Here is a 24,856-nt window from a genome sequence, read left to right on the forward strand (position 1 = left end):
CTAAGCCCCTACTTAGGTCAGGTTGGTTGGAGCCGTTTGCAGGCACATGTTTTGCATTGTAGAGAGAATGAGAGGCAATCTGCGCGCCCATCCCACACAGTCAGATAGAAAAGTTATGATGCTTTTTCAAGCAAAGAGCAAGCCGCTGAGAGAGAGAGAGAGAGAGAGAGAGAGAGAGAGAGAGAGAGAGAGAGAGAGAGAGAGAGAGAGAGAGAGAGAGAGAGAGAGAGAGAGAGAGAGAGAGAGAGAGAGGCAGACAGGCAAAGAGAATGAGAGAGAGGGGGTGGGGAGAGAGAGAGAGACAGGCAGGCAGAGCAGCAGTGTTTGAGTAGGGAAAAGAGCATGGCTGTTTCCAGTTGGTTATTTACTTTGTGCTGTCTCTTAGCCTACCAGTATTTCTTCACCAAGCCAAATACATGCTTTTCTGTTGGATTTGGTGTGCCAGATTTGATTGCTGCGGCCTACGCATTTTTTCTTTCTCTCCGGCTTGCGCTGCATTTCACTTTTTTCATTTTCACTTCCTGTTCTCGGTCCATCCCCCATCCTCTTTCCTTTTCCATCCCTCTCTCTCTGAAACACATGCGCACATACACATTAGCACACAGGCTGTAATTTCATGCTGTCCTCTGCACAGATTAAACAGAATGCTGCTCCAATAAACCCTCTAATTTTGCTTTCTGGAATATGCAGAAAAGCACTAATATAAACACATGTTTACTTTTTATACATAACATAGTTTGCTGTATATTCATCTGATTGTTGTGTAATGTAAAAGAACAGACATTATTTATGCAATATGTGTCTTGTTTTTTATTGCATATTTGGTTTCTGCTAAAGCAAACATTTAAACAAAAAATTAAATTTGGCAGATAACGAAAAAATCTTTTATTGAAAGAGACTCTGGACATATGTAGAAATACCCTTGGGAGTGTCTTCCTTTGCATAAGGCCAGTTATCATGCACCCAAAACACCTTAGCAACCATTTATCAATTCCCTAGCAACCACACATCAACACACTAACAACCCCTTAACATCATTCTGGTAACTCCCATAACACTATAGTATTGTGGCAGCAAGTTTTGCAAGCTCTAGACCGTTTCATCGGGTGCACGTGCGGTGACGCGATAAGCGTCTGGTCCGAACTTTACTTCCGATTTCTGTTTGTTTAACGGTCTGACTAGTTGCTGAAACTGAACTCTTGAACAAATACCTCGTCGAAAATAACAAATGTTTTGGGTTACTATGTAATCTACGTGTTGTTTATTTTGCTTGTTATATAAATAAACTACTTTAAAAGGACTTTGTTGTTATTTATTCTTCGCAGAGTTTACCGGAAGTTACGTGATGACCACGAAAGCCATGTGTTTATGTTGTTACTGCTGAAACCGTCTATAGACGGTTTCATCGGGCGCGTTGCCGCGTTTATGCACCTGAGCCGAGGTGAGCTTCCGGTCTGTATTTATTTATCAGTCTGTTTAGTGGCTAAACTGATCTCTAAAAACAAATACCTTGTTGAAAATAAAATGGTTTGGTTTGCTAAAGACGAGGGGAGATGACGAGCATGGATCACGACTGTGCTGAGAGGTTCGGCAGCCAGGCAAGAATTCAAGGACATGCAGCTAACATTAATTTTACACAGTAATGTTAACTTTGTGTAATGGGGTAAACCATACGCGAATTCAACGATTGTAGTAGATTGCATACAAAGTCAATGCAAATAGGCGATGCGAATAATGCGATTTAGACAGCGTGATTGCTGCGGAAAAGTGCTATTCGCCTCACAAACAAACAAAAAATGTATGAGAATAACAGGTCAAAGCAGTAAAACAGACAATTAAGCATCATAATCGTCAAAGCCCTAAAACAGCCAATTAATCGTCACAATTTATTAGACATTTATTAGATATAATATAATGATTGTCATATTTTCCCGTTGTTATCAGAAAAAAATACTGTAAAAGGATTGTTCTTATTGAGTCCGTTTTTGTGGAAGTCTACCGGAAGTTGCGTTTAGTCCACAAAATCCGTTTGTTTATGTTGTTGCTGTTGAAACCGGCATATTCTGTACACATTAAATTTTTTCATTGCACACTGTACCGATTTTATTTCTTTTAAACTGTAAATACTCTGGATCCATTTCGACAATTTTTGTTAAATGAATAATATCCAAGGTTCATGGGCATATTATGAGCCAATCGAAAGAACTGAAACCCCATCCATTTTTTTTAAAGAACCTTGAGATGACATACTTTTTCTCTCGCAGTCCAGATCCACGCCGTTGCTTGAGTCCATGACGCATTTTGCGCGTGACTGCGCGCTTCGGTAAAATGGCTGTGTCTCGCGGAGCCTCGTGCTGGTTTGATCGGTTTCTCTCTCTGTAAGAGGCCCCCTCCACACACGCACACATACACACATTTGTGTCGGTTAAATTCATTCCCGGGACCTTTATTTATTTAGTCCAAGAAACTTTTTATACTTGAGTCGCGCTCAGGAGAGAAGACCGAATTCGGTCTGAAAGTCGAGGGAATGATACGGGACACGGGCACGTCTTTTTAAGAACGTTGTATTTATATTCAAAGTGACTCGCAGCGAAAGAGAGAGAGGGAGATCATGGCCGCTCAGGTCGCCACTCTCAACACTAGCCCGCCCGCCGAACTCAAAAAGCCGGAGCGGGAGCCGCAGGACGAGTCGGTGCTTGTAGAGAAGCAGCCGGAAAACAAGGAGCCCCGCGCGGACGGTGGATCCCCGGGCCAGAAGGAGCTGCACGACGGGGCCGATGTGGGAAACGCTGCTGGGGGAGGAGGAGCGGGAGGCGACCCTGACATGAAGAACGGCAACGGGAACCCGTCCAGGGTAAACAATAACCAGAATGATTCTGGCGGACCTGAAGGGAATAGCCACCCCGGGATGGCTCACCACCACTCGGGTACTTTCCCTCCACCTCCGTACGTTTATAACCGGGCCCCTTTTCATCAACATGGCGGACAACAAAGCCCTAGCATGGCAGGGCCGGCGATGATGGACCCATACCCGCCCAATTCACACGAGCACGGCTACCCCAACCACTTTAACAACTACAGCCCCTTCCCGAACCGGACTCCGTACCACCAGGGCCAAGGGTACGGCATGAATTCCCCGCGAAACAGCCAACCGCCGGCGTCTGGGGGGCAGCCAGGCAAGCAGCCGCCGCCAGGAGGAACTACGCCGATGGTCGCTTCCTACAACAATCAGAGGTATAACATGGGAACCCCTCAGCCCACCTCAACCCCGACTTTGAACCAGCTACTGACCTCTCCCAGTTCCACCAGGAGCTACCAAAACTACCCACCCAGTGATTACACTAGTCAGGATGGGGTTGCCAAGGGACCGGGGGATATGGGCAGCGGTAGTCAGTATGGTGGGGGCCACTCGGGCTGGCAACAAAGAAGCCATCACCCTCCTCCCATGAGCCCGGGAAACACTGGACAAGCCATCAACAGAAGCCAGGTAAACTTTGCTTAACTCGCTGTCAGTTAAACTGTTCACTTAGAGCTGTGTGGTTTAGTATAAGAGAGACTGCCATTGTTTCCTAGTCTACTCTCTAAAATGGCTGCCTGTGTTTTTTCCTGCTAACACTAACTATATAACGTTAAGCAGGTTTTATTGACCAGACCAGTACCGTTTAATCCTCACTTTGAGCTAGTTGTGCAGAACCCACGTCCAGACTGTGGATAGGGGTGATGGGAGCATGAGTTAGCATGTGGAAATTATAACCTAATGCTAATTTTCGAGACAGGGCTCGTGCTAAACACCAGCACAAACGCTTCTCAGACGGCCCAGGTTTGTGATTTTGAGATATTACGTTACCTCTGCACAATGTGACAATATGTGCGTTTCAAAGTTACATCCAAAGTTTAAACCGTTTAGGACGTTGGTTGGGTTTGATTCGTTATTATACTTTGACGCTATCGCTAAGGTGGACCAGAACATTCTCTCAAGTCGATTTTACAAACATCACCTCAACCCGAATATTTTTCTTCCTAAGGGCAGAAAAGAGTCTTTAGTAACAGTGAACGGTCAGTTTGATCGAAATACGTGTAGTTTAGAAGTATTTTTAGAGGGCTTTTGCTCGCGCATGTGTGTGTCAACAAAGCTGAGTGATGCGAGTAAGTGCGGCGAGCTGCTTTGCTTTGGGATTTGAATTATGGAGGTAAAATCCTTCTGTCAAAGGCAGGAGACAGTTGGTCTTAGGTTGACATGCGAGCTCAAATCTGATTGGCTGCTTCATCTCCTGCGCTCGGCCATTTATAATTGCATCTAATGCAGCAAAGAGCCCCGCCGACATGCTGCTCTTACTTAACCGCCCTGCGTGCGCTCATGCATGCGTTTAAAGCACTAAAGTTACTGTTTCAACATGTTACCGTCTTAATATATGCAAAGAGATGATCAAAAATCATGTGAATGTACAAGATAATTTTTTTTCAAAACAAATGCATGTAAACGTATAGTTTTTTTTATCTGAACTATTATGCATTTTGTCTATTTTATTGTTGCATATCTTATATCATATCTTACGATTTTTTTCAAATTTGCATTTAGATTTCATGGTCGTTTAGAATGCTTTGCATTTCAGTGATGCATATTCTGTGCATGGCCTTAAAGGTGCCAAAGAATGCATCGGAATAATCTGTTAAATTATTCTCTGATATCAACATAGAAGGTTTGTGGCTTTATTAAGTGCAAAAATCATACAGAGACAGTTTTACATGTCCATTTACAACCCTAGGATTTGCCTTTAGAATGAAGGGTCATGAATAATAATGAGGAGCTCTGTTCTGATTGGCTGTTTCTCAATAGTAGAACTTAAGTCATTAGCTTAAAGCATTAACTAGCATATTGCGCTAACTAAGCAGCCATAACTTAACTTATTTTTAGTGTTTTAACAACATTGTACTTAATTAAATGTGTAATTATATGTTGGGGCGTACATCTCGACTGTACTAACATCACTGTTGTTGTTATAGTAAAATTGGTCTGTTTTTCAGCGATCTTTTGCATGCACAAGGTTTACATAAGAATGAGGAAACAATCTTGTTTGAGGCTCACGATATGTCATTACTATGTACAGAACTCAGTTTTACATTCTACAGCACCTTTAAATGTCCAATATGAGCATTAATTATAACATTCTTGATAAGGTTTATATTAACCTAAATACCATTTTATAGGCTACATAGCGTTTTTTAAGTCTTTAATTTAGGGGTGCACAAAATATCGGCTCACATATCGTTATCGGCCGATAACTGCTTATTTTTAATATTATCGGTTATCGGTCTGATAGCAAAATTAGGCCGATAAATGAAAGCCAATAAATGATGGATTATTTTGGTTTGTTGAACCACTTCACTTGTTCATTGCTGGCCATGTGGAGTTTTGATTGGTGCTTTTTGTGACATAAGCACGAAGATGACACGTGTTGCAGGCTTAAGAAGAGTATGCTAGTCTAGCGCAAAGACAAGATGTCCGCGGTCTGGGAGTTTTTCATTGTGAAATTAATATGAATATTTATCGGCCTAATATAAAGAGTTATTGGTTATTGGTATCGGCCAAAATTTCCATATCGGTGCATCCCTACTTTAATTACCTAATATTCATCAAGGCTAGGGGTGCACTAGTAAATGCCGATATTAGGGCTGGGCGGTATATCGGATTTAGGGGATATATCGATATGGGTTCCTGACGCTATGTGGAATTAGACAATACCGTTTATATCGATATGGTTTGATGCGACTCAAGCGCGCATACACGCGCTCTGCGCGAGCCCGCCCGGCACAGCAAGTACGTGACATGGAGAAGCACGCAGAAACTCTGTGACGCTTGGATGCGCTTCATGAATGTGGACATTCAAAAACTGTGGCTGCATGCACTCGGAGGATTGTAATAATTAAGTTCAAGACTAAAATAAAATGTCTCCTCAACCTGCTTCTACAGAGAGATCATATGTGTGCTTTCATCCCAACAACATGTCTGACGCTCCATCACAACACCTTTTTATCTAATACGCTATTAAAGTTATTCCTCATCACTATAATAGCAATATCAGGTGAGTGATACTGCGTTTATACTTTAGTTCGACGGGACAAGTGCGTAGATAAAACAGAAACTCCGAAGGAGTTTTATTTTGTGGTGAATTTTCCCCTCAGATTCAAAGCCCAGAATAACAGCCACAAACAAGTCTCCGTTATTTAATTTTAAAAGTCACTTTAGAATTAATAACGAATGATTGTGCTGCTTCACTGAAGCTATTAGTGTGAATTAATGAGATTATTATTGAGAAATAATAAGGGAGGATGTGTGTGAATAAAACAGAGACAGTTTAAACTTGCTGAATGTGTGCGCGTTATAGTTTCAGTTTGCACGTAGCCAATCAGATTCCAGAACCACATCTGTTCTATAAACTTAATTATTTTGGTCATATGTTTTTTAAGTTTTGTCCATTTTTGTGACTGGAATACACTGTAAGGACAAAAGGACTGTGACACCCCTTCTAATGAAATTGACTACTTTAGTAAATTCTGTGAACACAAATCTTAATGCTACAGACAATTCAGTATATTAATGAGAATTGTGTGTTTTTAATTTTATGGATAATAATTTCAATAGTATGGGCAGGACACTTTTCTATAATTATATTATAGATTAAAGATCATATTACATGATAATACCCATGTGCACAAAGCAAGGTTAAAAAAAGAAATGATTAAGAACTTCACTGGTTTGTATATAAAGTTAACTAAACCCAGCTAAACAACTTTGGTATGACAAACATTTACCACCCATTGAGGACATGAGCATACAGTCATTTCGGGTAAGATAAAGGCTCTAACAAAGATTATTTTTTATATGGCACTGCATGGTATAGCATTAATTTTTGTTTTGATTTGAAGTTTATTAGGGAGTGTTTACAACTTTATGGTACAACAACTTCAGCCACAAAGATTATGCAAACTGTTTAAATAAAGGCTTTGACTTTCAAGTAACATTTTTATCCTTTTTGTAAGAAATACCGGATATATATCGGATACCGGCATTCCTAAAAAAATAGTGGGATATGAATTTTTGCTCATACCGCCCAGCCCTAGCCGATATACACTAATAATAGGTGGGCGATAACTTCTGAATCGATATTATTGGGTGGGCAATATGACCAAAATCTTCTATCACAATAGGATTCATTTTATATGATGATAACGATATGTATCACTGTAGAGTTTTTTATGTTTTAATAAGGTTTTTCTGTTATTAAAATCTTTAATACCATAGAAATGTTCATAATTCTCACAAAAACCTTATACAAGCATAAAAAGAAGATAAAAACAAACACAAAACAAGCTCTCTGAAGATAAACAGTCAATAATAAAGGAATGAATATAAATAATTATGTAGGTATGTATATATATTTTTATTTAAGGTAGAAAAGTGATTTTGTCAAGAGGAGTGAGAGATTTTCTCATAAACATGAGTGACTGACAGGAGCAATATTAGGTAACTTCCCCTTTAAAAGCAAAAGTCCGGACCCAATGTTACACATACGTTTTCTCTTTTAGCTGTTCACTTTCTCTAAAGCCCTAAATGGTCGTGTTTATGAGGATACTTGAGCCCTTTTTTACACAGACATTCCGTAAAATACACGGGACAGGCATCCTGGATTTTCCGGAATAGTTAGAGTTTTTGTTCATTCACACTGCCAAGATTACCCGGCATCTATGGTCCCGGAAAGACACGTGACCTGTTGAAAGTCCTGCCCTCTCTTCTACGCACCGTCCGAAGTTTGCATATTATTTATTATTTCTCTCTCCAGAATCGCGTGCATTTTTGTTTATGATAAAATTATAAAGGAGCGCGTGAACACACAGTTCTAATGAATGATCTCAGCTTCTGAGTGGATATTTGACGAGCTCCCTGATCTCTGCTTTAATACAGTTTTCAGACATTTCTCATCGTGATTGTTTATATGCATTTAAAACCCGCATTTTGAGGAGCTGAACGATATATCTTGTTGGGATGACTCGCGGGTATTTTCGTTTATTATAGCTCAAATTAGCATGTGACGCGATATTATTTTATGCTGCTGAATGATCTCCGTTTCAACGCAGTAAGTAACGAGCTAACTTAACTGATATCTGCTGATATCTCCAGTTGCTGACATTTCTCATCGTGAATGTTGTAAATCCCTCATTTTAAAGAGTTGAACCAACTTCATGTTGCCATGACATGCGCGTCCTCACTACGGCACGTGCGTCATTGTTTATGCGTCTCATTTATCATTTCCTGATAACTGCTTTAATCTAGTTTGCAACATTTATCGTGGTGAATGTTTATATGCATGTTATCTCTTGTTTTAAGGAGCTGAACCATAACTTGTGTTGTGATGATGCGCGCGTCCTCATTACGACACGCCCATTACGGCATTCTTGCGGCTTCTTGTTCACACAGAGGGTTATTCGTGTATCTGACTAGGTCCTCTTTCCGGCAACGATCCCAGAAGATTAACGGGACGAGTTTGTGTTCACACAGACGCTTGTCTGGTAATTTTACGGGTATTTTCTGGGACCAATGGGGTTTTGCAAAGAGGGGAATGACGCATATTATGTGTATGTAAGGCTTATATAATAAAGCAGGAAAAATGCTCACAAGCTTAATGAGCAGCGGTTGCACGACTTCCACGCTCCTCACAGACAGAAAGAGCAGTGGTTGCGCGACTTGCGCGCTCCTCTCACACAGAAAGAGCTCATGCATATAGATCTGTTGTGTGTGTTTAATGCCTTTAAAGTACTTGTTTTAAAACTGCGATGCTTAAATATGTGTACAAACGTTACATTCTCGTGACCACGTGCACAAGAGCATGACGTGGGCGCGTAACCCCGATAGAGACGATAGTCAAAAATCTCTACCGGTTGACAAATTTCTACCGGTTAATCATGTCTACTAGAGTTCTCAACGGGCCTGAAAATTACAACCCGACCCGGCCCGTGGCTTTTAAAGCCCGGACCCGATGTAACCCGACACATCAACGTGAATTATCTGTCCGAACCCGACCCGCGGCCCGACGCCGCCCCACCCCCCTTTTTTTCTAATACAAGTAACGTTAGGCTATTATCATGACCAGCAGACGGAAATTCAAACCAAGCTTTAATGTTCACGCCTTATAACAATACAAACAACTGAAACAATAAACTTTAAATATAGGCTATATAAATATGCCTAAAAATGAATTCACCTGCGGCAAGTTTACTTTTATCCATCTCTTCTTCTCCAGGCAACAGGCGTGCACGCAGTGATAGCAATAAGCTCTGGGGCGGATCCGCAACGGATCTGCTCTGAAGCGGATCCGCTCTGAAGCCGGCAGCTCCGGTCTGGATCCGTTGCTGATCCACCCCGGAGCTCATTGCTATCCCCCGCCCCTCTCTGTGATGCATGTTGCAGCAGCCAGACCAGACTTTCTTTACGGTGAACAGCAGTGATGATTAATAATCTTTTTCGCGGAGCGTAAAAGATTAAGCCCGAGGTCCGACCCGACTCGACTCAGTTGCTTATATTTTTGACCCGAACCCGGCCCGAATTCGCGGGTCCCGTCGGGTTTGTCGGGCCGGCCCGACCCGTTGAGAACTCTAATGTCTACCGGTTTATCGCCCACCCCTAATTCAGAGCTTTATCATGTACTACGGCTTTTGATCAGTAAGTCCCTATGGATATTAAATCACTGTTAGTTTGAGTCGTTTATAGATGGTTTCAGCAGTAACAACATAAACACGCAGCTTTCTTGGTCATCACGTAACTTCCGGTAAACTATGTAAAGAATAAATAACAACAAAGTCCTTTTAAAGTAGTTTATTTATATAACAAGCAAAATTAACAACACATAGATTACATAAGGACCCAAAACATTTGTTATTTTCGATGAGGTATTTGTTTAAGAGTTCAGTTTCAGCAACTAGTCAGACCATTAAATAAACAGAAACCGGAAGTAAAGTTCTCACCAGATGCTTATCGCGGCACCTGATGAAACCGCCTATAACATTTGAAAATGCATCAAACATAATCATACAAACGTCAAACATACTTATTATACATATTCTTTATTATCATGAAAATACCTGAAAAGGTTGAAGAACAGCAATATAAATATATCCTTAAGCTCTTTCCTGGAGCTGTGTGTCATAGCTGCGTATGTATGGTTCTTCATCTGCAGCGCATATTGAGTTTCTGCACGAGAGCGCCCTCTGGCTTTTGGATGTAGCGGCATTTAACCGTAATTCATGGCAAACATCATTTGCCGATATAGGTGCACCCCAATCAAGGCTTTCCTTTATTCAAATTTCTTATCAGTACTTTATTAGATAAGGCAGTTTTTTCTATACTAACAAACAGTATTATTTGTATGAGAATATTTCTATTTCATTAGGTCTTGTTTTTAATGAAGGTACTGTTTTAAAATGTCCTTTTTCCAGTTACCAGTGTTAATTGCACGACTAAAGAATTAATATCAGTGATGTGTAAATGTTTTTTGCCTAATATGGAATGTTCAGTAATTAGCATTGTTAGTGTTGGTTTTCAAGGGACAATCAAACAAAAGTATGATCTGTATTTCTTGGGTTGTTTGAAGCATAAATATTCCCATCAAAGTTTTTTCATATTTAAAATGCTTTGTGCAGATTATATCTAATTAGATGCATAATGTGTGACCTGTCCTATTATACCGTTTCTCACAACACTGATCCTGGTACAGGCAGGATTGAGTATAATATGCTCTTGAGTTCAGACTCACAAAGTCTGTGTTTACAACCAGTGTAGGTGCCGGTCAAGTGTCATTGGCGTTTTACTATCATCCTGTTTTCATTTTGAACCCGTGACCATGTATCAACCACTATCAACAGTGATGTCTTTTCCAGTGTCACAATAGAAATACATGCTTTTCCTACTCAAACATTTCTGCTGTTGGAGATTACTTGTTAAAAATTATTTACACATAGGGCTGGGATAAAAAATATATAAATTCTCAGATTTTAATCGTTCTTCAATTTAATAAAACTATCAATTCGGAAATCCCTGAATTGATTCTTAATGTGCGTGCTTTACTTTAGGCAGGGCTTTTAAGGATAGCCTGATCTCCCTGGGGCAAACTTGAATGATGCTTAGGACACTTGCCTGCATGGGCCAGTGCTACATTGTCACTAAATTAAAAGTTTATTATTTGCCAATTTACATAAATTCTTGTGCAACAGTATATTGAATCCATGCATTACATGTAGATCCTAAAGTGACAGCACACCAAATAAATTCCAAGGCTGCAAAAACATAAAATATTGATATCGATATTGGACTAAATCAGAATTGAATCAAAACCATATTTTAGTAATAACATCTAATTGACAAATTGGTTGCATTACCGAGCCCTTCTAAGCAATGCATATAGATGATTTTAAAGTCTTTCAAGTTTGAATGGCCCTTATTTCTGTTGCACTTAAGATTTTTCCCTGGTGTGTTTGTGGTATAAAGTTGTTTTGGGTCTTGGTGTTTTTCAAGTAAGGCTCCAATGCAAGGCTTTTAAATGTCCTTGCATTTGTGAAAATTCTGCATTTGTTGTTTAATATAGGTTGTGCAAGTAACACTTTATTTTACTCAAAAAAACTTAATGTTATAGTTCATAATGAAGATTCCCATTCTTCCAGTTTTTGGTTTTGTGAATTGTATGCTGGCCAGTTTGTGACTAGGCATGTAAACGGAATGCATAGATGTCCACAGATACTTTTATTTAAAATTTTTGAGAAATATTGTCCAAACATTACAGCTTAATTAAATATTTGTACTGGTTTACAGAACAAGGTTTCCTGGTCTTCTTATTGATGCTGTTCTTGACTTATTATATTAATAACAAGTAGCATTATTATACTGGGACTAAGAACACAAAAATTGTTATATGTTTAGTTTATTGAATTAGATTTCCACAGAAAGCTTAAAATTAGGATTTCCAAGCTTGGAAAAGTCAACAGAAGTTTAACAGTTATGTAAGACCTGAAAATTACTATTTTATTTCAGTTTTATTTTTTTTTAGATATAAATATGTGACTAGAAATTGGTATTTGTGGTCCTTTATAAACTGTTTTTGAAGTCCTTATTCAGTGATCACACACAACTAGAACGGCATGAAACTTCATCTCTGTTCTCATTTTGTTTAAGAGCATAAAATGTGATGTATGAGACATCCAGTAGGCACTGGCACTGGGTTATGCCACCGTCACACTAGACTTTCAGCTTGTGAAATTTCTATGCAGACACCTGTGTATATGGGAAGCAACCAGATATATCATCACATGCTTAAGTGTTGTTTTATCACACTTCATGGATGCCTTTATTACTGTATAAAATAGGATCTGTGCAATACTGTTATTTTCCTCCATCTGAAATGGTCATGCTGTGAAGTATCGATTACCAGTTGGTCACATATCTTCACGTGATACGAATTTGTAAGTCAGAGTTTACCAAAATTGAACTTTGGAACGCGTTGAAATGCTAAATTGTTCACATGAGCTTGTGTTTCCGGTGTGCTGCATTTGTGGGCATATCAAGTCCAGTGTGACCGTGGCATTAGGCTTTTTCGTGCATTTGCCATGGGCCTGAAAGTTATTGACTGTTGAAATCTTTATCAAATTATTTTTAGATTTAATGAAGTGCATGTTTAACTTTCAGTGTCTTTCTAGTTGTGTGGAAATCTGCAGATTTTTCTGCTGTGTACTGCTGCTGTGTGCTTTTTTGTGTATTTTAAAGATAATATGGCTGTGTGAATGTATTTTAAAGGCTGTCTGCTCCGAACAGTTTAATGTTTAAGGGTAATTATCCTTCAATCTTAAACAGAATGGATAAGTACATTTCTGCATAGATTTGAATACTGGAGGCTCTTTTGTGGGTTAGCTGTAAGCTAGAGAATTTGTGCAGAGTTAAAGGTTTTGCTACCGCAGATTTGCATAAACTTTTAAATGGACAACTCAGAGTTGAGTTGGCGATGGGGGCAATTTTCACAATGTTCATATCTATGCTAATATTAAAGTGGCCCATTTTTTGCATAAACTACTTGAACTTCCAAAAAGATTTAAGTACCACAGTGGACTGGTCAGAACACCAGACAAACAGATGGTAACTTTCAGGCAGATTAATTAGCGGAAAGGTTTGAATACATTCCACAAATTAAATGATTTTGATGTTAAAATAATGCCATAAATTAGCGCTTCTCATAGGGGATGGATCAGAGGGTGTCTGGTTAGCTATAGCGGGCATAACTAGGTCTTGTTTAAGAAAATGGTATTGGATTAGTAAATGGGTTCAAGTACTTTCTGATTCCGATGACTGGCTTATTTTTGTGGTATCGGCGGCATTTTCGATCCTAGTATTGGAATTGGAACAGCCATACTTATGGCCTATATGCATTTTGAGGAGTTTCCTTTTCAGTAGGGATGTGCATTTATGTCATTTTTTCATTTCGATTAATCTATAGGTCTGAAGAACGAGCACTCGATTAACTGGGGGTGGGGCGATCAAAGGGGCGGGGCGTACATGTAATGATGAAAATGAAATTATATTTATATTAAAAACACTCAAATAAAACTTAAATTTGAAAAAACTATGAAAAAACAATGAACGCATACTAGACTATTAATGAATTAAATGTTTATAAAAGAAACCCCTTACAGGAATAGCTGCATGATGAAATGAAACTAAAGGGTTAATTTAATAAACACAAAACGAAGCACTTTCTATATGACGCACTCTACATAATATTAAGCCTTTATACAACATAAATGTACAACGTGCATCTATCTGCATAAAATGCAAGACTTCAACTAAGTTTTCAACTAAGTTATGTACAGAAAGTTTAACTCCCTTTGTGGATGTGCATCATAAACAGCGCGCTTTTAAACATTAGCTTTTATTTTTGATTTTAGCGATTAGCTGTGTCGTGTTGTCGTCCCTTACCTGTTCAAGATGTAATGCGCGTATGGCTCTCTGTTATCTCTTGATATTTGATGTTTAAATATGAGATGAAAACCCATTGAACTTTTGACGGCGCTGTACATTTTGCACCCGACTGACTGTATTTCCGAAAATCACGGCATCCTTTTAAACCATAGTGCCTCAGTGATGTGAGGTGTGGCCGGCTTCATGGGATCGGCGGGCTGCTGTGCATTGCGCAGATCGGCGGGTTGCTGGCGCGCCGTTTGTTTTTGAATCACGCATGGTGACGTAACTAATGTCATGCGCTGGTCTGCGTAGCTCGACACGATGTCAAACACGCATTTCCAGACCCAGTCTTTACTATCAGATGCGCTTGTAATGCTAACCAGCCATCCAAATGCCGCCATGTCAATAATAAATAAATAAATAAACCCACATGATCATCGTTTTCATGATCGATCATCGATGCTACGTTCGAGTACTCGAGCAATCGAGTACTCGTGCCCATGCCTACTTTTCAGACGCAAAATTTATGGGAGAAGGGTATTCACGCAACGCTAAACATTTACTAATATTACTGGTATTTGCGCCATTATTTAACGCAGTAATGGCTTGGAAAAGCATGTGGTAGAAGGCAGAGGATTGTAACAGTGTATTTGGAATGCCAGAACATATTATTAAAAAAAAACATGCTTTTTATTTGCTGGAGGAAATAAAAGAGGAGTCACTAGAAGTTACACAATAGCAGGTGTTTCTAAACTTCTTTTACACCTTCAACTTTTTGTCCTTCAGTTCTTTTCAGTGTACTATGGCTTCGTTAGCTATGATGTCAGTGGTGCTGATCTCAGGCACATCAGGTGTTAGTAGATCACCTGGACCTCATCAGCTCTGCTTATAGAGGGTTTGCAACAACGTCTCTTTTCCATATGACCACGCCGGAGCAAAATAATAAAGATTTGTTATTTATCATGATAATTATCGATATCGACTGATATGGAAAATATTTTCTTGATAATTTTTTGGGCCATATCGCCCAGCCGTACCCTGAACTAATTTGCGCTGCTCTTACTCGCAGGGTTCCCACGGGTCCTTGAAATCCTTGAAAGTTTATGAATCTGGGGGAAAAAAATTCAAGGCCATAGGAAGTTATTGAAAATATACATACATAGATACAGGTCATTGAAAGTGCTTGAATCTATTTTATGCCAAAATAAGCAAGTTTTCTGGAAAAAACATATTATATCCTGTGTAGTGTAGGAAAATATCATACAAATTCTAGACTTTTTAAGCACACGTGCTAAACTGTTCACTTTAAATGCTTTTATCTTCTGTATGTGAATGTTGATTCATACCAAAATGCTTTTTTGCATAGTTGGGTTTGACACAAGAAAACGTCTCGGGTTTGTAACTGTTGTTCTCTGAGAAGGGAACGAGACGCTGCGTCTCCCTTACCATACTTCCTGTGTCCCTGTAACGCCATCTTTGGCAATATTTCAGATAGCGATATACTTCCTGGCTTTCCGAATCACCCTGTCTTTGTCGTTAAGCCTCACCATTGGTTGAATTTGATATACACATTCAGATGCACTTACCTCTGGAGGCGTCCCCAAAGTGTCACCGCAGTGATGCAGCGCGTGTTCCCTCGAAAGGGAAGTGTAAAAATTAGGGGTGTAACGGTACGTGTATTCGAGGGCTTTTCGGCAATGGCCAAATGCAATCTTTTGTGTGCGGAACATAGGTAATTTTTCGTGTTTCCACACAAACATATTAAGTGGCGGAAGTCTCCGCGTTCAGCGCAAGTCTTCTGTCAAACATATAATATAATTCGGCCCGCAGAAAGATTTTTATTTACTTAGATCGTTTGATTATTGATGTAAACGTTTACGTGTCGCGTTTAAAAGCGCGTGTTAAATGTGTGTCAATGCCCTGTTTTGTTCTTTCAAAAGTGCGTGAGAGGTTGGCGCGTCTTTCGTTGCTACGCAATCATGAGTCGCGCTTTCTGTGACACGCGAGAATAACGGAATGCGTGATCAGATTTTTCATCTGCACCTCATGTCAATCATATCATTGTCACAATGCGATCAGCTGGTCGGGACAGAGAAGAGCTGTAACCCGGGCTTACTCAACTGTTACTCGGCTGCGGAGGGGTTCGTTAGTTTAAGTTACAGCTTACATTGGGGACACAAGCAAAGATTAGGAGAAACGTGCAAAAGATAAAAGATGGCTATGTATGCAACTTACTCATCTTAATGAGTGTATACTAAGTATATCATCATGTTGCTTGCTATGCAGTTACACATAGAGCAGTAATATTATTTTGATACAGAAATGGTACATAACCAATGCAATACTGTGACTTAAAAAATCTAAACAGAATAAATCAAAACAGAAACATTTTTTGGTGGCAAAAATGTAGGCTAATAGTTCATAAATGTATTCAGGAATTGAATTTGTTAGTTTAGTGAAAGGTTTTAGTAGAAAAAGTTTAAGAGAAGGTTAAGAAAAGATTAACCTACTGTTATAAAATAATGTAAAAAAGTATGTTATTAAGTGGAGAACTTTGCTCTTTTTTATTTTATATATATATATAAGAAAAGATTAACCTACTGTTATAAAATAATGTAAAAAAGTAGTGCTGCACTATTAATCGCATCGCAATCGCGATGTCAGCCTGTGCGATTATATGACAGCAAAATGTTGCAATTATATTAAATAAATACATGTGTGGACTTGTTAACACAAACTTTCTGATAACAGTTGATGATTTTCCTTGCTGTTTAAAAAAGAAAGAAAAACGAACAAAAAAGGCAGTGCACGTGTGGCATGCACGTGTGTGGTGTGCGTCGTCACTTATACCAGAGCGAAGATGGATGCAGAGGAGATTGACAGTGATCTGGTAGCTAAAAAAACCCCTCTATGTCTGTTGTATGGCAGTATTTTATATTTATGATTACTGACACTGAGCAGTTGCTACATCACGTGGCAATACGAAAACATTTCTAGTTTTACAAATACACATTTTAGCATTATCACTAAACTGTGTGTGGATTTTCCTTAAAACCCATCAAGCTGACTCATAATACCATTTATTATAATCGCAACCGCACATCGCAATATTAGCATCAGTAACCGCAATGGGAAAAATTACCCAAAATCGTGCAGCCCTATAAAAAAGTATGTTATTAAGTGGAGAACTTTGCTCTTTTTTATTTTATATATATATATATATATATATATATATATATATATATATATATATATATATATATATATATATATATATATATATATATATATATATATATATATATATATATATATATATATATATATATATATATATATATATATATATATATATAATTGATTGTATTTTTATAATTGATTGTATTTTAATAAAAATAAATTTTTTTTAATAAAAATGTAAAAAAAAATGTGTAAACAAATTGTTAAAAAAAGTTTATAGTAATAAACAACCTGCAGTTTAATGTTTGCATTTTTCCTTTACTGTACCGAAAATGAACCGAACCGTTGCCTTAAAACCGAGGTACGCACCGAATCGTGATTTTTGCGTACCGTTACACCCCTAGTAACAATGTATCTTAAAAGGAATTTGAGGGTATTGGACCTGGAAAGTTCTTGAAAGGTCCTTGAATTTGAAGTTAACTAAGGTATGGGAACCCTGTACTAGGTTGCGTTGGTCATTATGGAAGTCATTGTGCCTTTTTAGTAAATAACCCGCAGATATTACACTCCCATTGGCACTTTTTTAGAATCGCGCACTTATGCTAGTTTGCCCCGTTTAGTAAATCTGTCCCTTAGGCTTGACCCAGACATTGTCATTGTGAGAAATCACAGCTGTGATCAATGTGCATGTGTTGGTCTGGGTATATCCTGTCTGAGAGTCTTAAGAGCGAAGGGCACTGAGTCAGTAGCCTGTGAGGTAATGAGTGAACTCTTGCTGCCAAAGCACACACACTCTGCATTGCTGAGTAATGAATCCTCACCCTCTGTGTGTGTATGTGCGTGCGTGCGTGTCACAGATACTTAGGGAAACAGAGCTGGGTGGGGGGTGTTTTTGGTTTTTGTGAATGATCCTTTGCTGCCTGCCGGTGACAGCTGTGCGCTTGTGAATGTGAGTGGGTGTGTGACCGCGCACATACTCTGTAGTAGACGCTGGGGGAAACATTCTGGCCTGTGCACTGCTAGTGTCTGTCTGTTTTAGGAGTGAAGCATTTAGTTTCAATTGGGCTGCAACGTAATTTGGCCAATTGCACACCCACTTTACTGATGCTCAAAAACTCTGGCATGATATCCAGTTCTTATAAGTCTCTTTATCTCTCTTTCTTGGAATGTTTCAATGTTTTACATACAAAAGGAGTCGCAGTTGTTGTGAAATGATCAAAGAAAACATTCATATTCATATTAAAGGCAGTGATGTATCTCTATTGAGTGTAAATGGCTCAACTATTCATTCAATGATGGGTGATACAGAAAGCATCCATCTACTGCTAATCGTAAGCTTTTGTCCTCAAAATATGCATTGAAATACTTGTAGGTACATTGATAGTGTTTTGCAAATAGCGGACGTGGGTCACTTTGAGTTATGATGGATGCACTTTTTTTTTCAAAAGAAAAGTATAAAGCGCTTTTATGAACGTACAAGTTAAGATATGCAGTCATCCATCAAAATATAGTATTAATGTTCCTAGAGCATTTATTTTATGAAACGGCACTCTGATATAAAACCTAAACCATTTGACCTTTGTAATGAGTAGAGCCCGACCGATTTATCGTTTTGCCGATTTTATCGGCCGATATGAGCATGTCGCAGATATATCTGTATCGGCGTATAAGCCGCAGATATGCGCCGATATGAACGTTTGTTACAGAACACATTAAATGCATTTGAAAGATGTAAGTACTTGTTTGTCCAGCAGAGTGCGCCATACTGGTTGCTAATGGCGACCCAGATCACTCACTGTAGTTACACCAGCCAATCCCCCACCCCCTTCACTTCAGTTCAGTCAGTCAGTCTCTCAGTTCAGGTGGCATGAAAGCAGTCACGCAGTGTCTTCTTCACAACATTGTTACACCTGGTATTAAGACGCGCTTTGGTCGATTGGATTATAAATGGACAAGAGAGACGCATTCCCGCTTACATTTGGTGTGTTTAATCCGTCTCTTTGTCGACTTGCGAGTTAAAACGCAAGCGGGAGAAATGACGCGAGACGGAGAAATGACACGTTTAAACTACGCGCAGCCGTGCACTTATATAACACTATATGAGATTACTGCTGCTTGTTGTTAGGTAACATGCTCATTTCAGAGCAATTGATTCAATAAGCTCGCGCAACTCTACACCCTTGCTAAATAAAAGAGGCGGAGCGAAGACGCTTTATTTTGATAAAAGTCTAAAGTTTGCACGGAACCCTGGGTTTGTGTTATAAAAACGTTGTGCACAACATTAAACATAGTGTACATTAGTATGTGCTCCGTCAAGCATTGTCTTCGTAACGGTGAGTGGCTAACAAATTTGTGAAGTACACAACTTACTGTAAAGCTAATAATCAATGACTTCATAAATTTCTCTTTATAACGTTCTCGTCAAAACTGCAAATGATGCAAGTTTTATGTATTTTGTTCTCTTTGTGTTTTAAAGTTATTTATAATAAGTCAAGTTTACTGTTTAGTGCACTGATATCCAACTAATTTTGGATAATAAAGTTTATTGTTAACTTCTTGCCTATAGTAGCCTACATATCTTTGTCACATCAATATAAGTGCTGGATCACCACATTTGTGAGTGATCATTGCATTGCATTGTATTTATTCATAAACAGTATATTATGTTGAAGTATATAGTGTATTCTATGTACAGTACTGTAGTATAATATACTGCAGTATATGTGTACTGAACTATAATATACACATAAAGATATCGGCCGATATATCGTTATCGGTCTTTTTTTACTCCCTAATATCTGTATCGGCATCGGCCCCAAAAAACGCATATCGGTCGGGCTCTAGTAATGAGATATAGTGTGACGAGTTTAATACCGTTCTTGATCAATGTAATATATGGTACACTAAATCTAACAGTTTGTAAACAAAAACGTGTATGGTGGATTGGTCAGTTTAAGCTTCTCCCTAACACTGTTTATTTATGATGGATGTAGGAGGTTCTTTATTTTGTAAGGAGAGAAGCATCCATACAGATGCAATCAATTGTTTAAAAGTACCCAATAATCATTTGGCATAAATGCGTGAATGATAGCTCATTCGATGGAAAAATGTCACATTTAATCTATCAGCTGAGCTGTTTGGAAGTTTGAGGGTAATGTATTTTCATTTGACATTTACTTTTTAAAACGTAGCACATTAGCATAGTAATTTCCTTCTTCAAACTTGTGGGCTAGGAGTCTTTTGCGTGACACGTGTGTGTGTGTTGTGTGAAAACGCTATTAACCTTTCACTAGATTCTGTGAAATAAATCATGTATGTTTAGAGAAGTGACGTAAACCCTGGTGATAACTTTAGAATCTGTAAGAAATGCAGTTTTCATACTTCTGTCTGCCTGCGTTTTAGTGCACACTTGTAGTTTAAACTGCATTCAGAGAAGTTTGTAAGCAAGCGTTGCTTTATGCCATTAAATCTTTTAATTTGTTATTTGTCAGTGTTTATTTGGCTCATTGGATCATTGGCTCTGAGACACGAGTACGAGTTCATTTAAGTCAATAATGTGCTGGACTTTAGAGGCATAATGTTATAATGCACATAAAGGACCCCAGGGCTCCAGACTAACTTTTTTCACTAGGAGCACACACTGCAAAAAATGACTTTATTACTTAGTATTTTTGTCTTGTTTTCAGTAGAAATATCTAAAAATTCTTAAATTAAGATGCTTTTTCTTGATGAGCAAAATGACCTAAGTAAATAAGTCTAGTTTTAAGACGAATAATATACAATTTAAGTGAAATTGTCCTTAAAATAAGCAAAATTAACTGCCAATGGGGTGAGAAAAAAAATTGTGAAATAAGATTTCTTTTTTCTTAAACACTTAATTCAAGTAAAATTTTCTCACCCCATTGGCAGATAATTTTGCTTGTTTTAAGCACGAATTCACTTAAATTGTATATTTTTTGTCTAAAAACTAAAAATGTTAGGGCCGCAACCAGAAAATTTAGGGGCACAAACCGTAAATCGACATGCTAACCAAATATTTACATTTCTACTCATTTCCACTGTATTACTAATTAAATACTTTCATGATAGATGCAGAAAGTACAATGTGCTGTTTCAAATTCAGTGTCACATCACAAAAAAGGTCAAATTTACTGGTCGCACATGTGCGACTGGATGTAAAATTCAGTGGCACACTGTCAAATTTTGATGGCAAAATGTCTGGAGCCCTGGACCGCTCCTTGTGTTGATTAGAGCCCTATGAAATCCGTTTAGATTTTTCCCATATTCTGTTTTAATTTTTCTGGATTCTGGTTTTAATGGTTAAATTAAATGTCAGTAATCAAAAAGCATATCTTATCAACTGAAAGCATTACACGTATACAATTTAAATACAAGTTTGGTTCTGGTTTGTTGTCAGTTTAGGTCAATGGAAATTATTTTATTTTTTTAGGAAATTAGGAAATTGTTAAATATTTAAATTGAATAGTGGATATTTTTGAGGTGACTCTGGCTATATTGCGTGTTTGTCTCACGCAGCACAGAGCTACGTCTCTACGGATTATCTCTTTTTAATGGAGTATGTGTCTGTGTGTGTCTGTGTGTGTCTGTGTGTGTCTGTGTGTGTCTGTGTGTGTCTGTGTGTGTGTGTCTGTGTGTGTGTGTCTGTGTGTGTCTGTGTGTGTCTGTGTGTGTCTGTGTGTGTCTGTGTGTGTCTGTGTGTGTCTGTGTGTGTCTGTGTGTGTGTGTGTGTGTCTGTGTGTGTCTGTCTGTGTGTGTCTGTCTGTGTCTGTTTGTCTGTCTGTCTGTCTGTCTGTCTGTCTGTCTGTCTGTCAGTCTGTCAGTGGCGCCCCCAGGATTGTTTTCATGGGGGGGCACAAAGGGGCCAGTACAAATCTTAGATTCAGGCATAATACATTTTTTTAATTGTGCCACCCTCATAGTCAACAGTTTTCACTTTGCTTTTAATACTACTTAGAGTATAGTTATTCTTATTTATTACTAGTATATGATTTACTAGAGACAAATAAAAACTGCAAATAATTTAAAGATCAGATGGTGGAATAGTATTCATCTATCAAAGATGAGTATCAATCGATCAACGTTTGATTTGTGTAATTAAAATACATCATTTTATTAAACTATACAATGAGTTATATCCAGTATTATCCAGTTAACATACTGTAATTAGACAAGTGACATACATACTTTAGTCCTTAACACGTTTCTAGCCTTCTATTAAGTTTTCCTGTAAATTTACCTTGATGCGTGAAGAAGTCCTCCATCCAAATAATCCTTGATTTAATTGTGGCACACTTTTTAACCTAAAAGTATTTTTTGCATGTGGCCTATAGGATGACATGGAACCCATGTCTACAGACGTTTTCACATTCATATCTATGTAAGATTCATCAAGTAAGTGTGTTGATGTTCCTCTTCGATGTTTTCTCAAGTGTTTTTGTACAAATGCAGCCAAAAATCTGTGAAATTTCCTGGTGCAAATTATTCATGAATTTACCTTACTAGATTTGTGAAGCGATCTACTTAATTCCCATGTCTAAAAACGTTCAAAGCAAAAAAGTTGGAAAACTGCAGAAGCGAACAAACCTACACAAAGTGACGTGTCTTTATTATTGTGTGTTGGTGTTTTGGCAGAAGAATATTTTTGTGCCGTAGGCCTGGGCTATGTGTCCATGTGGAGGATTAAATTAGCAGCAGTTGTTTATCGTCCATACCCAATCCATCTGTCTGACTCAGAGCCGGCACTATCTGTGTTATCATGCTTCAATGTCCCAGCCTTTTTAACACACACACAGTAGCGGTCCACACCCCTTCCTTTTTCCCCAGCAGACACTGAGACATTCGGCCTGGTGTAACCTCTTCTGCCAAGAGCGTTTGGCTTTCCTCTATGCAGATTAGCCATGTGCTAATAACAGTTATTTGTTTTCCCTTTTTGGAGAGAGCGTGAGAGAAGGAAAAATCAACTAGTTTCCTTTAGCGATTTATTGCTGGATGGGGAATGGGAGGGGTTGTGTTTAGTCTTTTAGGAGACTTGCACAGTCTTAGGAAATTGAAAGGGATCATATGATGTCGCTAGGGCTGTGATGGTGGTAGTATTGTACCACCACGATGGTAATGCGCCAATTTACCAATTGACATAACTTTCTAGCCTAACTTTAATCTATTGCAAGCTCACCCTCCGGTCCAGATGTGACATGACTTTTCACAATCCCGCCCTGCGTTTATTTCATTAAAAAAAAAAATGTGTCTCATTCTGAAAAATGTTACATAAAATGAAATGTGGGTTGCGATTGTGAATGCCATTTTATTACAGGGACATGTAGGTGATAACCAGAGAAAATCCCACGGCTGCCAGGGTCATTGTTATTGTTGCCATTTAACTAGCTTCATTCATTAAAAACAGCGAAAAGGAAACACTTGCCGTCAGCACATTATCCTACAGCGGGAAATCCTTGAATTCCCCTCCGGGATCAATAAAATATGTCTATCTGTGTAAAAGTGAGGCAACTAGGTATGGCTGCTTATCTTTGACCTTGCTTGAAGATAAATTAAAAGCGGCTCTTTTCAGAACAAATGGCTTTTCGTCTGGCTGTTACTACTCAACCTCTCTCACACTTAAGAGATGCCTTGGGTAATTTATGTACATAATAGTGTGCAAGACACCTTAGCATTTAAGACTGAATGCAGGAACATGTGTATTGAATTTTTAACGCTGTCAGGTAGAATTAGTTGTATATTGACCTGCTGTCTGTATTTGTGGACCAATCCCTCAAGACACAATACAAATATAAATTTGTTGTTGATAGAATCGTAAATGAAAGTATGCTTTATTCAGGTCGGGTGTGTTAAAGGGTTAGTTCATGCTAAAATAATAATTCAACCTTCATTTTATAAAGCGACAAAGATAATTTTTTGCATTTACGAGAGCACCACGATGCATGCGCAGAACATTGGCGTTCCCAACGACATTTAATCAATGACAGAATTTTAATTTTAGCATAACTAATACTTGTAAGTGGTCTATTATACTTTTTCAACTTTAGTGTTTAATGTTGCTGATCGTGCATTACAAGATCTACAGAGTTACAAAGATCAAAGTCAACTTGAAAGGGAGACAAACACTTTTCCAGAACTACAAAAAGTGGATCTACAGAACGCTTTCTCTCTATATTGTGACTTCTGTATTTTGCTCATTTAAATATTTCCCTCCCAAGATATGCACCAGATGCCTGGTTCAGAGATGATGACAAAGAAATCTTGCCTCTGTAGTGTGTTGTCACCACCTTTTTTTTTAGATCCGAGCTCCAGCACGCTTTCGTTATTCAGGTGGGATTGTTTTGAAGAAAACAGGAAGTAAAGCAGTCTCTTAAAACAATGGAGCCCAATGTAATGTTATGTTTGTGACTTTTTGTTTCGAGTTATTTGGGATGCACTGACACGCATACCTCTCACAAACCTAACATATTGCTTAGTCCAATGGTTCTCAAAGTGTGGTACCACTAGTGGTATGCGGAGGAATTACTGAATTTTACGTATTTGCCTGCTCATTCAGTCTTCATTAAATGGTAAACAAACTTGGTTTGCTGCCCTTGAAAGGAGCGCGAACCCGAGGCTCATCTTGAACCCCAAGTTCAGAACTGCACAAAGGGAGAAGATCGGTAA

General features: G+C 38.5%; 1 protein-coding gene across 1 annotated transcript in view; it reads left to right on the forward strand.

Moving 5' to 3' along the window:
- The first annotated feature begins 2,349 nt into the window (after positions 1 to 2,349).
- arid1ab (AT-rich interactive domain 1Ab) overlaps positions 2,350 to 24,856 on the forward strand; it is a 59,917-nt gene continuing 37,410 nt past the window's right edge. Inside the window, exon 1 of the mRNA XM_055220814.2 lies at positions 2,350 to 3,487. Coding sequence (XP_055076789.2) covers positions 2,612 to 3,487 — 876 coding nt within the window. The 5' untranslated portion in view covers positions 2,350 to 2,611. The remainder of the gene's footprint in view (positions 3,488 to 24,856) is intronic.

Source organism: Misgurnus anguillicaudatus, chromosome 20 (assembly GCF_027580225.2).
Source record: "Misgurnus anguillicaudatus chromosome 20, ASM2758022v2, whole genome shotgun sequence".
NCBI lineage: Eukaryota > Metazoa > Chordata > Actinopteri > Cypriniformes > Cobitidae > Misgurnus > Misgurnus anguillicaudatus.